This window comes from Amborella trichopoda, chromosome 2 (genome assembly GCF_054954075.1).
Source record: "Amborella trichopoda isolate Santa Cruz 75 chromosome 2, AtrichopodaSantaCruz75HAP2 v2.0, whole genome shotgun sequence".
In the NCBI taxonomy this organism is placed as follows: domain Eukaryota; kingdom Viridiplantae; phylum Streptophyta; class Magnoliopsida; order Amborellales; family Amborellaceae; genus Amborella; species Amborella trichopoda.
In genome coordinates this window covers 57,076,410-57,091,785 of record NC_142337.1, presented here as the reverse complement: position 1 = coordinate 57,091,785, position 15,376 = coordinate 57,076,410, and the positions used below count along the sequence as shown (strand labels likewise).

Genomic DNA, 15,376 nt, shown 5'->3' with positions numbered 1-15,376 from the left:
ATTTTAAAAAATTATATAAAATCTCAAAAAAAAAAATTTAAGCAATTTTGTTTGTAATGCATTTTTAAATATTTTTCATCATTTGAGCAAAAATTGGAAAAACATTTGGCCATTGATATTTATTTTTATATTTTTCTTTTTGAAAAATTTCAAAATACCCCTAGACACAAATCGATTCTTTAAAATCCAGTTTTTTCATTAACTTTCAACTTCATTTGAATGTGCTCTGTTTAATCATGCTTCAACTATACTTTTAATATTTTATTAGATTTGTTTTGTATTTTTTTATTTTTTTTGACACTTCTTTTTATCACTCGGGATTTTCTCAGCCGGTTAGTATCGAGTAACCGCTTCTGGCCCGATGTCCATGTCCAGTTAACCATTCCAGTTCATTTGTCATACTTTGGTCATGCATATATTCACGTTTCTCCTTAAAGTTAGAACTCCCATTCTTCTTGCCATTGATGCTTAAACTTTATGTTTAGAATTCAACCACCCTTTTCGAAAGCAGTCTAGGCTCAATTATATCCATGATAAGAGCTAAAAATAAGATATTATGACACAAAATTCACCAATAATCCTTGCAAGAGCAAACCCCATCTCTAAAATGGTGGAAACGAACCCGATCTCTCACTGTAATCTCTCTACCAAAGGCTTTCGATACAAACTTAGTTAAAGTGTGACAATCCCTACACACCCTCAAGTTCTTCACTATCCTGAGAGGCAATCCTTCCCCTGTTCTCAACAACCCAAAAGCCATCGCTAACTTCTCACTATGATTAGACAAAGGACTCTCAAACCATCCCTCCTCAGTATCCTTCGCCCCAGCCATAGAGTTCTCTTCTCTGTAGCCTTCTCTCTGGACCCTCTCCATCATTATCCCCACCATTCTATGAATCTCTTCCGAATCATAGTGAGAGAAATCGTCGGCCATGAACCTACGAACTTCCCCGGCCACATCAATCCAGCTCCAACCAGGCAAAGTCTTGATTCCCTGGTCTTTGATCATCTTCCTCATTCTTGCTGCTTCTTCAAATTTCCCGATAGACGTGTAAATTCCAGCAAGAAGTACACAATCACCAGCATTATATGCTTTTCTCTTAACAAGTTCTTGAAAAACAAGCTCACCCATCTTAAAATTTCCATGAATTCTACAAGCCCCGAGCAACGTTCGCCATAGAACAGGATCAGCCTCCTCTGAGGCGTGTTCTATTGATTTGTGAGACTCATTTGAGGCTTTCTCTATCAACTCTCGAGCCTCATCAAGTTTGCCTGCTCGTCCATATAAATCAACCATGCAATTGTAATGCTTAATATCAGGTCGAACCCCAAAAATTGGATTCATTCTAGCAAAAATTCCGGCCCCTTCATCGATCAGACCTTGATGGCTGCACCCACTTAACAAGCCAATAAAAGTGATAGAATTTGGCTTTAGTCCAGCTAAACCCATATGTCTGAAGAGCTTGATGGCTTCATGGCCATGGCCATGGATGCCTAGCCCGATGATCATGGAATTGTATGTGAAGGCATCACGCATGGGCATGCGATCAAAAACACGCTGAGCATCTTCCATGCTTCCTGCTCTTGCATACATATCAATCAGCGCATTACCCACAAACACATTTCTTCGAAGCAACCCATTTCTCGCTGCAAATTCATGTAATTTTGAACCAAGACTCAGCGCACCAGTGTGTGCACAAGAAGAGAGAAGGCTAACAACGGTGAATTCATCAGGTGTTTGCTCAAAATCTCTCATTATGTCATAGAGTTTCAAAGCATCAGAGTGAAGTCCAAGATGGCCATAGCATGCAATCATAGCATTCCAAGCCACTAAATCTCTATGGATCATTTCATCGAACAATTGTCTTGCTGTTTGGATCTCTTCATTGTCAGCATAAGATTTCAACAAATTGGTTTGAATTATGGTATTTGATAGGAACCCAAGTTTCAAAATTGTTCCATGCGCCTCTCTGCACTTTTTCTTTGCACCTGCTCTACCGCAGGCCTTGAGCAAAAATGTGAAGGTAAAATTATCAGGAGAGAGAGAGTGGCTATGCATTGTGTTGTAGAGAGAGAGAGATTCTAATGGTGAAGAAGAGTGAGAAAGAGCTCTTATCATGGAGTTATAGGCTTGAGTTCCTGGGTCTTTCATGTGAGAGAAGACTAGGCGGGCGTAGGATAAGCTTCCGGCTGCCGAAACAGCACAGAAGTTGAGGAGTTTTGTAGAGAGAGAAAGATGGTTTTCGAAGCCATTAACGATAATTTGAGTGTGTATCTTTTGTAGTTTTTTCATGCTGTTGCATCCTTGCAAGAGAGAGAGGATGGTACTCGTGAAATTGTGAGGGGAGGTTGCCATTTTTATGGATGAGTTCCAATTTTCCGCTGCTTTCCATTGGTTCAGTTTACTTATGGTTTCATCCACCACTACGAAGAGCCTGGGGTATACGTACCGACCATATTGGGTTTTATTACCATTTGGTCGCCAAGATGCCCCATAGCACAAACCGAGGCTCTTTCTTTCTTTTTCTTTTTTTTTCTTTTTTATTTTTTCTAAGTTGTTATAGTATTTCGCAATGAAAATACTGGACATGAATGCTTATTTTAATTTCAAACACAAAGAGTTGTTCTGCATTTGTATTGCTGTACAAGTCGTGTCGGTTAAAGTTTTCTAGTTTTTAGATATCCGATGTTTGAAATACTAGACAAACCTTTCGAAATCCCCCAAACTCAATTCACCTTTTTTCATGTCATTTCTTTTTTCTCTCACCCTAGTCTCTTTCCTCTCTCTCTACAATCCAGAGTTCTCTCTCCGCAGAGCAGCCATCTCAAGCCACGACCTCGCAGATTTGGCTCTGGCTCGCTAATTAGTCGCCCAACCTTTACACATTTGTGAGGTTTTCTTGACAACACGTGAGATTTTCTTGATGATTGGCTCAACTAGTTAATAAAAAAGGATAGAAACCTCCATAAAAAAAAATATAGAAACCCATCAAAAAAATTTAACAAAATGAAACGCAAATAATGTGGATGTTAAACCAACCTTATTAACAGCCCAAATCTACGAAGTTGTGGCTTCATATGGCTGCTCCGCTCGGAGAGAGGGCTTAGGTTAGTAAAGAGAGTACGAGAAAGAAGTGTCAGGGTTAGAGAGAGAGGAAAGAGAGCGTGAGAAATAAGAAAAATGACAAAAAAAAAAAAAAAAATAGACTGGGTTTTGGGAGATTGCAATAGCTATCCGATATTTCGAATATCGTACCAAAAAAAAAAAACTAAAAAATTTTATACGATACAAGCTAGAACGTTGGACAGCTCTTTGTGTTTGAAAGTAAAATAGGCCATCCGGTTCATTACCGAACAAAAGAACAACTTAGAAGAAAAAAAAAAAACCAAAAGCAAAAGCCGGATGGTGGTGCTCGTATATTGATCTCTAAATGGAAATAAAAACCCAATACGGCCCTACCTAATTGGCTCTAAATTTGAAATTTGTAATGGATATGTGTCAGGGTAATGTAGAAAAAGCATATGTGGTTAAAGATTTGATGCCAAAGGTTACTAAGATGCCATCGATCAAGTATAAAAAGGTTGCAACAAACCCACATTGTCTCAAAAGCATTATTAGTGCTACCCTTCCAATGCCCTTCTCTTACGTGTTCACACTTTTAACATAGAGAGTACTCGATATGTGTCCCCTGGATCTGGATCTGGATGTGATGATGTTCCCTCTACACCCCAACTTGTTGTATGTATCTTTGGATGGGGTTTCTGTGAGTCAGCCTACTCATACCATACATATGCAGGTTCCTTAAAATATCTTAAAAAATAAATTTTTAATTTCAAATTTTAAGGATTTATGGGTGAAAATATTATTCATTTTCGCCGTAGACGTTGAATAGTGACTTGAGGTCGCCCAAGCCTCTTACCTTCCATGAAATAATAGTCATTTAAAAAAAGATGAACCTGGGTTGGGTCGTATCGAAATAAACTTCTTCCAAGAGCAACGCTTCCCTCGTGGCCTCATCCAATATCTCTTCCACAGCTGACGATTTTGAGGATGAAGACAGTCTTGAGCTCACTTCCACTACCATCTCATCTGGAATAATAACTCCTTTAACAGCAACATCAGCAGGTAGAAATCCCCAAGCCAGCAGCCTCGCAAAGGATCTTGAACCCTTCACAAAGCTTTTACCTTTGGACTTCATCTTTCCCATCTTTGATAGGAGTCTTCCCATTAACACTCAAATGCTCCTTCCCATCGACTTGCTTCTCCTTTTTTTTCCGCCTTCTTCTTATCAATTATTTCTTTAAAAACCACCCCAATCGGAACGTCAAAGTCCACACCACTATCGGTCACTATTAAGGCGACCATGTGCCTTCCGGGTTCTCTTGAACCTCCCCCTCTGGATTCACCTGCACTGGCATTACCTCATAAACTGAAACACGAGGATTTTCAACAATCAAATGAAGTAAAAGAGGCCTATCCTCCTATCGAATAACATTGAGTGGGGGGGTGTCATCCACTTCCACCAAAGCTAACCTGAGCCAAATCCTCAGCAACAGAGCTATCTCCTCCATGATCTTCTATAGCCTCAAGCACAAATTCCCCTTCTTCCAAGACCGTCTTCTCTTCAACCTCCTAAACCACCACAATAGCCAGATGATCGATCTCTAAAGAATCAAAAGAAGGCCTTAGATGTGAACGATTCTTCCTAGCTGCACGACAGTGCTTAAGAGGATACATTCTACCCAGCAACACTAGCACTACTTGTAGCACCAAAGACGAGCAGAGACGATGGCCTGCATGCACCAAGGAAAAAACAAGGACAAACCAAATCAAGTTCCCCTGTTTGCAACCTAAAACCACCGCCTGAGCACCAGCATAAGGGAACAAAGCTTTTGGGGAAGAAGAAGGTGACATTCCCCCTTCAAATCGAGACAGCATAAACACTGGGCTAGTCACCACATTCTCTTCCCTTACCACCGTTCCTTTCTTTGAAAATTGTGCCTCAAATCCTAATGGCAGAGACACCCCGCCTTCCCTATCAGCTTAGAACTCATCAACATTTGGAGAAATTGGTGATCCCTCCCGATCGTCAGAGTGCCGTAGACCCTCACCACCCGAAGAAACGTTCAGCATAGTAGAAGTCGAAAAACGTGTCATACTCTCCGCAAAACGACCCACTGGAATCCAACATTTCCGAATTTTCAAATTTTGAATTCCCATCTTTCCTAACTGAACTTTTCTATTACATCGACCGTGCCAACTCGGATAATTCTGGTGATCATCCACCCGAATTACTTTGCTAAGTTTTGCTTGAGCCTTCACCACCGGAGCAACAAGACAGCAGTGAGAAACCACCTTCCATCCATCGACTTCCATACGTTGTTCAGAGACAAACTCTGGAAGAACCTTATTCACGCCCTTAACCTCTATGGATATCTTAATAGAGAATGATTCTTGACCCACTTGTAATATTACCATTTTGGGAATAGAGGCCCCACGCAAGTTTTAGATACAGACTCTCACACCTTAAATCAGCCCCACAAAAGGAATTCTTATCAACATCACAAAACTCCCCACAACTATTAGCCAACTTTCTGATCGTATCTATCCTCCAAGTATGAAAAGGAATACCTGACAACCTATCCACTAACTCTCCTTCCACAAGTAGGATAAATGGGACGAAGCTTTTCATAGATCTAACGACAAAAGCTTTCCTTTAATTCTAGCAAATCGATTTTCTAACACCACCAACGCTTCATCCTTGGCACACATAAATAACACAATCTTATTCTCCCTCAGAATATTTACCTCCGGTGCATACGATAATCCCCATCCCCTTTTAACCCAATCACTCAAGCCAAAAATATTATTTGAAGGGGGGGAGAAAGAACCCAAAATTGGGAATTTCGCACCTGAAAGCAAACTTTCTGATAAATCAAACCTCACCGACACCACTGGAGCACCAAACCCATCATCCTCACTAGCTTCCTCCCCAAGCTCTCCCATCATCTCAACTCCAAGTACTTGGATCGAGCATGGACCGAGTACTCGCCCCCTTGATCTTCAAGACATGTTTTTCACCTTTTATTATCCGTAGTTTATTGTACCAATTATCATATATCTTAAGTTTAGCTTTCTTTACTATTTGTTCAGTATTTTTCTTAGTATTTCTATATTTTTCTAAGTTTTGATATTTTCTATTACATTGCAAAGTTGTATAACATGATCATTTTCGTTAGTTGCCTTCTCAACCTCATCACTTCACCACCAAGTTTCCTTATCAAAATTTATTTTCCCTCTAGTTTCTCTTAAAACTTCTTTTGCCACTTTCTTAATACAGTCAACTATCTCATTTCACATTACATTTACCTCATTTACAGAGTTCTATTTTCCCTCTTTAACTAATTTATCTCTAAATAAATTTATTTTTCCATTGTTTAAATTTCACCATCTAGTTTTTGGACACCTATAATTTCACTCCTCTTCCATCTCTTTATGCAAATGTCCATAGTCACAAGCTTATACTAGGCAAATAAATTCTCTCCTGAAATAACCTTATAGTCATTACATGATGGCCGATCTATCTTATTAACTAAGAAGAAATCTATCTAGCAAAAAGAGGTCAAGGATTACCATTGCTATTAAAACAAATTTCCCTCTACCATAGCTTCCCTCTTCTATTTGATTAAAAGATCTGCTCAAGAGGGAATTTGATCTTGGTTGAGTTGATGTCCAATATGGACAGCTAAATAATTACACATAATATATCATCTTTGAGAATTGTACGGATCTGCACCCCAATCATATTGGACACCGAGACCCTTATCGGGGTCTATGCAACACTATCTAAAAGTGACGCCTTGAAATCCATCGACCCCTTCCCTGCTGAAATACTTAATGGAAAAAGGTCGCAACCTTAAAATGTACAACTCCGGATGCACCTCAAAAATTCATCAGAAAATGTTATTTTAATGTTGAAAAACCTTATGATTGATCATCTCGACATCGGGATATATGACTATGAAAAATAAAAAGATTTTGAGTCTCAGAAATAGTGCATCTTACAACATATTATCTACACTGTCCATTTTCAAGATTTTCATATGTATATAGATTTACTTGATTTTAACCACTTTTGAAATTTAAAATTTTATAATTAAATATAAAATTAGATTTTGAAACAATCCTAAGAACATTTTACATCAAAATTATATATTATGATAAAATTTGAAAGTGCACCTTAGTTGGATTGTTTACTTATGGAAACCACACCTATACTTAAAAGAAGCCCAAGTTGACCTAGTTATTTTTAAAATATAAATATGGCCTAAGCTCCATGAAAACAAAATAAAGCCCTACAATCCTTCTCTAGAAAGTACGGCAACAAAAATCTTTATAATAGCTCTAAAATCAATTTTCGACACCAACAACAAAATTTGAAACTCAAAAAAAGGAACAAATCTTGCAAATCTATAAATACTGCGAAATAGACGACCTAGATAATTTGTTGCAATATACATTCCTTTTAAAGCTTTAAATCCTAATTTTTTTCACAAACATAATATAAATAATCGATGTAAAGGTTTTTCAATACTTGAATTGCAATTTTCAATGAGTTATGAGGTGAGACTTTACTTATTTTAATAGAGTGATAACCCCATTAAACCATTTTCTTTTTTTTCTTTTATATATTTTGTCCCTGACCGAACTCGGACCTGAACTTAGACTTGTCAGGTCGGGTTTGTATTGGGCCTGCCCGGACCATTTATACCCCAATTGAGACAGAAACACCTATTTGCGCTGTGAGAGAGAGAGAGAGAGAGAGAGAGAGCTACTTCAAAAAAGATGAAAGATGCTCAACCAATTGAGAAATGAGTTAGTGGAAAGGAGCTCACACGACCACACATTCATACTGTAGTGCCAGAGCATAATAGTCCACGATTTTCTAACAAAAAAATATCTACCCCCCATAAGGGAACCAAGGCTATATCCATTGCCCATGATCACTGATGGATAGAGTTCAGAGTGGAGCCCATACGGTATTCCCCCGGGTACAACTAAATCCCAGCCATCAATCTATGGGAATAGACAGTTGATATTGGTTAAAGATAGCATACTTTCTGGCACAATTAGAAGTTCAACATCGTTGAGGGTTGAACCCAAACCAAAACAAAACAAAAGCAAAAAAATATTTTGGTTGCAAGTTGTGACTCAGTCCATGCCTAAGGAGAGGAGGATCATTTTGACAGTACACAAAAAATAAGCATGGAAGATGGAGAAAAGTACAACAACAACAACAAAAAAAGGTGACAAACCAATTTCATCTGTCGAATGAAAATTAGGTAACAAACCATTCAAACAAATAAGCATGGAAGGAGGAGAAAAGTACAGGGAAAAAAAAAAAAGAGAGCCAAAGGAGAGGAAGATCGTTTTGAAATGATTCTTTTCTTTCTATCCGATGCTTCATCACAATTTCACAACTATATGCCCCTCATTGTACAAGGGGGGAGCACATCAATTGCTACTCTACTAATGGCTATATCTTAACTGCATATAAACCAGAAAACACCAGTATGGACTCTTTCCATTCAATCTTGTAATCCTAATGCTGGATCCTATCCAGATCTTGTTATGTATGTATGTATGCTGGATCCTATCCATCAGATCTTGTCATGTATATATGGTGGCAATTGCCTAGCTAAGCAAGGACGAAGGTTTCGATGGGAGTTGCAGGGTAAAGGAGCTCGGCCTGTTCTTCTTCTTTCTCTTCCTCTGAGAGCCAAATCTCAGGAAGTGCTTCTCTCATGTTGTGGATGCTTGTCAGTGCCACATCTGCTCCTTGTACTACTACCAAGCCACCAACCTGAATCATGCAAGCTTTGCATATCAATTCATGATACTAGAGCCTGTAATTCCACTGGAAGAGGAAGATTGGAAGAAGAGAGAACAAAATGGCAGACAGATAAAAGAGCCCAAAATATCTCTCTTTCCCTCTCATCATTCTATGCAAGTGAGCGGACTCTAGATCCAATGAAAGACAAGGAATGAAACGAGACAAATAAAATTGCATACCAAAAATAAAATAAAGGAGCGAAACAAAATAACCAAGAAATAAGTGAAGACAGAAATCTCTCTCCCACGTGGAGAAGAAGGAGAGAGATAATGAGGAGAAAGAGAACCAATGAGGGCAGCCAACTTCTTTAGCTCTAACCGTGTAGCTCATAGACTCGTTTAACTAATGTAAATAACAGGCTATATCGAATTATGCTGAAGTCTAATGACTATAACACAATTGAAATTCTTGATAATTTAGACCAAGGTTCAGAAACTTGTCTTGGCCAAGCTACTCCGCCCTTGGCCAAGGCAAGTAACTCGGCTAAGTCCGAGTGGACTTGGCCGAGTCACATACAACCAAAAAAGGTTAAAAAAGGGGTAAATTTTTTCAAAAATAGTTAAAAAAAAAATAAAAAATAAAAGAGGTAATAGAGAGCATTAGAACACTAAAAGGATGAAAAACATCTATAAAATATGGATTATCAAAATTTTTTATTTAGATTTTGAATATTTCAGAAAAATTTTTAAAAGGGTCAAAAATATGGAACTGCTCAAATCATCTGTCATCTAAAACTTGTTTCTAACAAATACAGTGGTATGCCCCAATTATTATACATTTTTTTTCTACATTTACAAGGGTGGGGCAAGTTGCCGAGGAACTCGTCTGAGTCCGAGTGGACTTGGGCGAGTCACAGAATGCTGATTTAGACATCTTAATCCATAGAATATGACCATGGTTAATTTCTGTCCATAAAAATAAATCCATGTGGAGATATTGGAAACAGAGGAGCTCACCAGCACAGTATGAAGGCCTGCAGTCTTTGCAGCAGCTATGTTTCGAGCACTGTCGTCAAAGAAAATCTGTAACACAAAAAAGGATGTTATAGAGATAGCAGCAAGAAAATAAGAAAAGTACCTCCCTCCCTCCCTCCTCTCTCTCATGTCAAAGAGAAAGCAGAAAGAAAAATAAGACAAATATCTCCCTCTCTCCCTCCCTCAGCAAGAAAAATAAGCCAAATATCTCCTTCCCTCCCTCCCGCCCTCCCTCTCTCTCTCTCTCTCTCTCTCTCTCTCACACACACACACACACACAGATTTTAGAAGCAAGAAAATAAGACTGTTTTTTCTCTTACAGGTTTCTTTAGCATTTAACATACTGTTTTTTTGGGATTGACATTTGCAATCTGTATGGCAGCTTCAAACGCTTCTACAGATGGTTTACAGAGAATTGGCAATTTGGGAAGGCTGATTTTGCTTGATTCGCAAATATCAAAATTTTCATCCACTAAAGAGCTTAGCCTCTTGGGTTCAACTTGAATATCACTGGTTAAAAATTCAAAACCATATGAATTTTCTTCAGTGAATTCCACAGGTGGGTTAAGCGTCTCAAAGCATATGACTCCTTCAAAACAGTCCTCCAGGCCTAGTCTAGCCAGAACATTGGCAACATGAGCCTTGTCCGCATTTGTGAATATCTGCAGAGAAAACAAACAAAAGGATATGGAAATACGTAAATAGAATATCTAAAATTATGGAACTTAGTAATTCTTGTAACACTCTAAAGAATGCTTCAGTTGATGAAATTATATTTTGAAGATCTTTTATTTGAAAAATATGACGACTTGTCCATTTCTGCATTCTACAAGTAAACTAGATTAAAATTGTTACGAAGTAGCAGAATCATGAATAACATTGACAATCAGGGGCCTACAACAGTTTGAGAGAAATGGCCCCACCTAATTGAGAACCATCTTTACTCCATGTTGATGAGTGAAGAGCGGAACATTGATCAAAACACGAACACTTCCTTTGAATTTAAATTACATTGATGAAAATAAAAGGACAACTTTTTTTTAACCTTTTTTCAAATGAGCTCAAAATTTTCTTATCTATGCCATATTGCTTTTTCAAATTGAAGAATAAGGCAGGCCACAAATCAATTGCAAGAAAATGATAGAAATCATAAGTCTGCAAAGTTAGAATTTTTACGTACGATTTTCCTTTGAGGCATGGAGAGTAACAGGCTGCGAAGAAAAGGATCAGGCTTCAATTTTTCGTACGGCAACCTTCCATGAATGTATTGATGAAATTCATCATTGTCAAATTCATACCCCAGGGCCTGCCAACAAATAAAGAGGAAAAAAACCAATTAATTAGCAAAAGTTTAATACAGTCTTCAAATCTCCAGCGACCCATGCGCTCATACAGATATTTTGTTTTGTAAATGAAAGATATGAAAACAAGGGATCAAAGCCTTCAATACCTTGAGACCAGCCATTGTTGTTCCATACTCCTTATACAGATCAAGGCACATTTTTGGGACCTCATTTTCGTTAATGCCAAGGTTTTGCAGCATGTACTCTAAAATTAACAGACACAAATACCATAATTAGAAATAATTACATATTTTTATCCAATTTAATATCATGATTGCCCATATAATATTGCAATTGCAGTGTAGTATTGAAATATACATTGCCGTGTAGTACTGAAATATACATTCTATAAAATGTGTAAAAAATATAAGTTTGTAATTTTTCAGAAATTACTGGACAAACCTTCAATGTTCTTGCGGCAGGCCAAGTTCAAACCAGAACTTAGGGAATACAGGGTATCATCCATATCTGAAACATCATAATTCATTCAAAGTGAAGCTTGGGGTGAATATATAAGACATGCAATCACCCATAGGATGGTTCCTAGAAATAAATAAAATGTTATATGCAATCAAGAGCAATTGAAACAATCTTATATAAAATTATAAAGGAATGGAGAAGACCATACCGAAAAGGAGGCACTCGTATTTGGGTTCACTTGATCTGTCAACTGAATCCATGCTTGACAATCCTAGCTGTAGGTAGCCAAGAAAATTAAAACCCCAAAATGTAAGATAAGATCAAAAAAAAAAAAGAAGATAAAAAAGGGCAGGAGACAGAAGAAATGAAGTTTTAAAGTTTTTTTGGGTTAAATGAAGTTTAAAGTCCTAGAATGCACAAACAAGATGACCGGTCAGGAAACCCAAAACCCACAGAACCCACAGCCAAAGAATCATCAACAAAACCCATATTCAAGCCAAAACCATTATTTGGAAAACAACAAAGAAATGCACTAATAAACCACAAGAATACTAATAAATAGGGGGAAAGATGCATGAAAAAAAGGAAGTAAAGGCCAAACAGGAGACAGAAGAAATGAAGTTTTAAAGTTTTTTTGCGTTAAATGAAGTTTAAAGTCTTAGAATGCACAAACATGATGACTAGTCAGGAAACCCAAAACCCACAGCCAAAGAATCATCAGCAAAATCCATATTCAAGCCAAAACCGTTATTTGGAAAACAACAAAGAAATGCACTAATAAACCACAAGAATACTCATAAATAGGGGGAAAGATACATGTAAAAAATGAAGTAAAGGCTATGCAAAGAGAATACAAAAAGGTTCGACATGAACAAAGCCAAACCAGAACTTTTACAGCCACAGAATCATGAGCGAAATCAAAATTCAAGAAGCTTAAAAACCCCAAGAACAGGAGACAGAAGAAATGAAGTTTTAAAGTTTTTTTGGGTTAAATGAAGTTTAAAGTCTTAGAATGCACAAACATGATGACTGGTCTGGAAACCCAAAACCCACAGACAAAGAATCATCAGCAAAACCCATATTCAAGCCAAAGCCATTGTTTGGAAAACAACAAAGAAATGCACTAATAAACCACAAGAATACTAATAAATAGGAGGAAAGACACATGGAAAAAGGAAGTAAAGGCCATGCAAAGAGAATACAAAAAGGTTCGACATGAACAAAGCCAAACCAGAACTTTTACAGCCAAAGAATCATGAGCAAAATCAAAATTCAAGAAGCTTAAAAAAACCAAGAAAATTCGACACGAGGAAAAATCAGTGAGAGAAAAAGCTCGACAAGAACGAAGCCATACCTAATTGAAATTAAACAATGAAGAAGAGCCTGAAACCGAATACTTGGCTGAAACAGTCCCTTGAAGGCCTATTTATATAAAATCGGAGGAACACAACGTAGAAAAATGCAGAGCAGGCGACACTTACAATATGGCAAGAGAATCCCACCGCGTTAAAAGTTGGAGTCGCACATTATCAGAATTTGGAATTGTTTAAGCCCCACCACTTATGTTTTTGGTCGCTGTCGCCATCAAAGATAGTGATTCTTCTTCCCAATAATGGCTGCCATCTTCTATCCACTTCTTTTTGACGTTCGATGGATTGAGACGCGCGGTACAAAATAAAAGGGCCGGGATGTTATTAAGTTAGGATTGAGAAAAAAAAAATTAATAAAATGAGGTATTCAAATCAATTTAATATTTAATGGTGTTGTAAGGGTTTTGGGTTTATATGACTGTTCCCTAACTGGTTTGCCGTCGCCTAAAGAAAACGTATTAATAAAAACTCTAGAAAATTATCTAGCTTAAAAGTACTTAATCGAAGCAAGAGTCGAACCTAACTTTCAATTAACCCAATAAATTATACATAAAATAAAAGAAAGTAACCTACCACACCATTTAAAGGAAATCCATCCCAAATTTTTCTAGCTTGCTTTTAAACTAGAATTTGAGGTTCGAAACATCGAATTTGCGAAAAACTCGTGTATAAAAAACTTGTAGATCTTCAAAATGCCTTCAATTTCAACTTTAGTGCATCCTCTAAATGCTGAATATACTTTGTCCACTAGAAGATAAAATAAAATGATAATAATCAAGAAGGAGATAATGATAATAATGGTATCTACTTTATAAAAAAATGGAATAGCCAAAATGGAATAGCCGGAAATGGATCTAAAGCATAAGACATTAAGAGACTTGCAGAGAATAATGCTGTGCGGTATCGGCCACCGGTAAGATAGATGATACCCCGCAATATGGATTTGGCCGAAAAATGAAGGGTAGAAGGCTTGTGCCACAAATTGTGCCCGGGCGAGCCCAACCCAAACAGGGCTAGGGCCGGCCTTACGGGAACAAGGGCCGAGCCAAGGCCAAGGCCCATTGCCACCTCTTATGGATAGGAGAGATGAAAAAGAGTAAGATGAGAGAGAGAGAGCGATGCTCCACCTCATCTTAGGGAGGGAAAGGGGTTCATTCCCTTGGGGAAATCGGAATATTCGAAAAGTTGAGGATTGGAATAGGAATTATTCGCACGTGTTCGAGTTACGCAGTTAAAGAGAACCTGTTGGCATCGAACCCAACAAAGCTTACGTGGTACACCCGAGTGACAAAGTGGACATGGCACGTGCGAGCATGACAACGCCAAGTGCGCGTTCGGAATTTTAAATCATGACTATGAACTCACTACTCGTGTCACCGCACTTGACGAAATGCTTGGATTTTACTTTTCTCATTCAAATTTGAGGAAATGCTTGGATTTTACTTTTCTCATTCAAAGTTGAGAGCCTGTCGTCCCTCATGTGCTTTGAGGATTCTCGTTATAAATCTCTAATTCTTTCAAATAAAATTAAATCACCCTCAATTAAGGGATCACTTAAGAGCAATTGTTTAAAAACCGGATCGGTGACCCGGATCGGGCTTTTCAAAAACCGATCCGGATCGGCGAATCGGCGATCCGGATCGGAATCGGGTGAATCGGTCAGAATAAAGCTTCAAAAAAATCCGAAAAAATTATTAAAATTCATTATAAATATTGGTTTTTAGGAATTCAATAAAAAATGAGGGTACTCCATTAAGAATTTTCATGTTTTTGAATGAATATGCGAATATTGATATGTTCTTTCCCTGCATGAACCGCCATTCAGCATTTAATTTACAGTATTTCGTGCTCATCCCTACACTGTTGCTGTTGGGACTCGATATGTGAATAATATGGCTGGGATAGGGTGGGCTCAGAATCATCATCTCTCTCGTTTTCTCTTTGAATAATATGGATTAAAAAAAAAAAAAAACAAATTTTCAAAAAAATCGATCATGGATTAAAAAAAAAATCACAAATTTTCAAAAAATTCTATCATGGATTACAAAAAAAAATTCGATCATGGATTAAACAAAAAAAATCACAAATTTTCAAAAAATTCAATCATGGATTACATAAAATTCGATCATGGATTACAGTTACAAAAAAAGCAAAAAACAAAAAATTCAATCATGGATTAAAAAAAAACAAACAAACATTTCGATCATGGACTACAAAAAAAAAACAAACATTTCGATCATATATTAAAAAACATTCGATCATGGATTACAAAAAATTCTATCATGGGTTACAAAAAAAAAAAAAAAAAACAAAAAAATCGATCATGGATTACAAGAAAAGAAAACAAACATTTCGATCATGGATTACAAAAAAAT

At 37.4% G+C, this 15,376-nt stretch overlaps 2 protein-coding genes across 3 annotated transcripts; both read right to left on the bottom strand.

Annotated features, from left to right (window-relative positions):
* Nucleotides 1-464: 464 nt before the first annotated feature.
* On the bottom strand, nt 465-5,048 carry LOC105420436 (Pentatricopeptide repeat (PPR) superfamily protein). Its single transcript, XM_020665410.2, has one exon. It carries the CDS (start codon nt 2,588-2,590, stop codon nt 569-571), a length of 2,022 nt encoding a protein of 673 aa, XP_020521069.1. The 5' UTR covers nt 2,591-5,048; the 3' UTR covers nt 465-568.
* A 3,382-nt stretch (nt 5,049-8,430) lies between these two features.
* LOC18431336 (Haloacid dehalogenase-like hydrolase (HAD) superfamily protein) lies at nt 8,431-13,239 on the bottom strand. Of its 2 annotated transcripts, none has more exons than XM_006841461.4 (8): nt 12,986-13,239; nt 11,840-11,906; nt 11,614-11,679; nt 11,319-11,416; nt 11,049-11,174; nt 10,213-10,530; nt 9,851-9,916; nt 8,431-8,864 (listed from the first exon to the last, which is right to left on the bottom strand). In XM_006841461.4, the coding sequence occupies exons 2-8, from the start codon at nt 11,889-11,891 to the stop codon at nt 8,700-8,702; spliced, it is 891 nt and encodes a 296-aa protein (XP_006841524.1). In that variant the 5' UTR covers nt 11,892-11,906; nt 12,986-13,239; the 3' UTR covers nt 8,431-8,699. The 2 variants fall into 2 exon arrangements, with proteins under 2 accessions (XP_006841524.1, XP_011622237.1); XM_011623935.3 differs by having other exon boundaries at nt 13,113-13,239.
* Nucleotides 13,240-15,376: the final 2,137 nt, after the last annotated feature.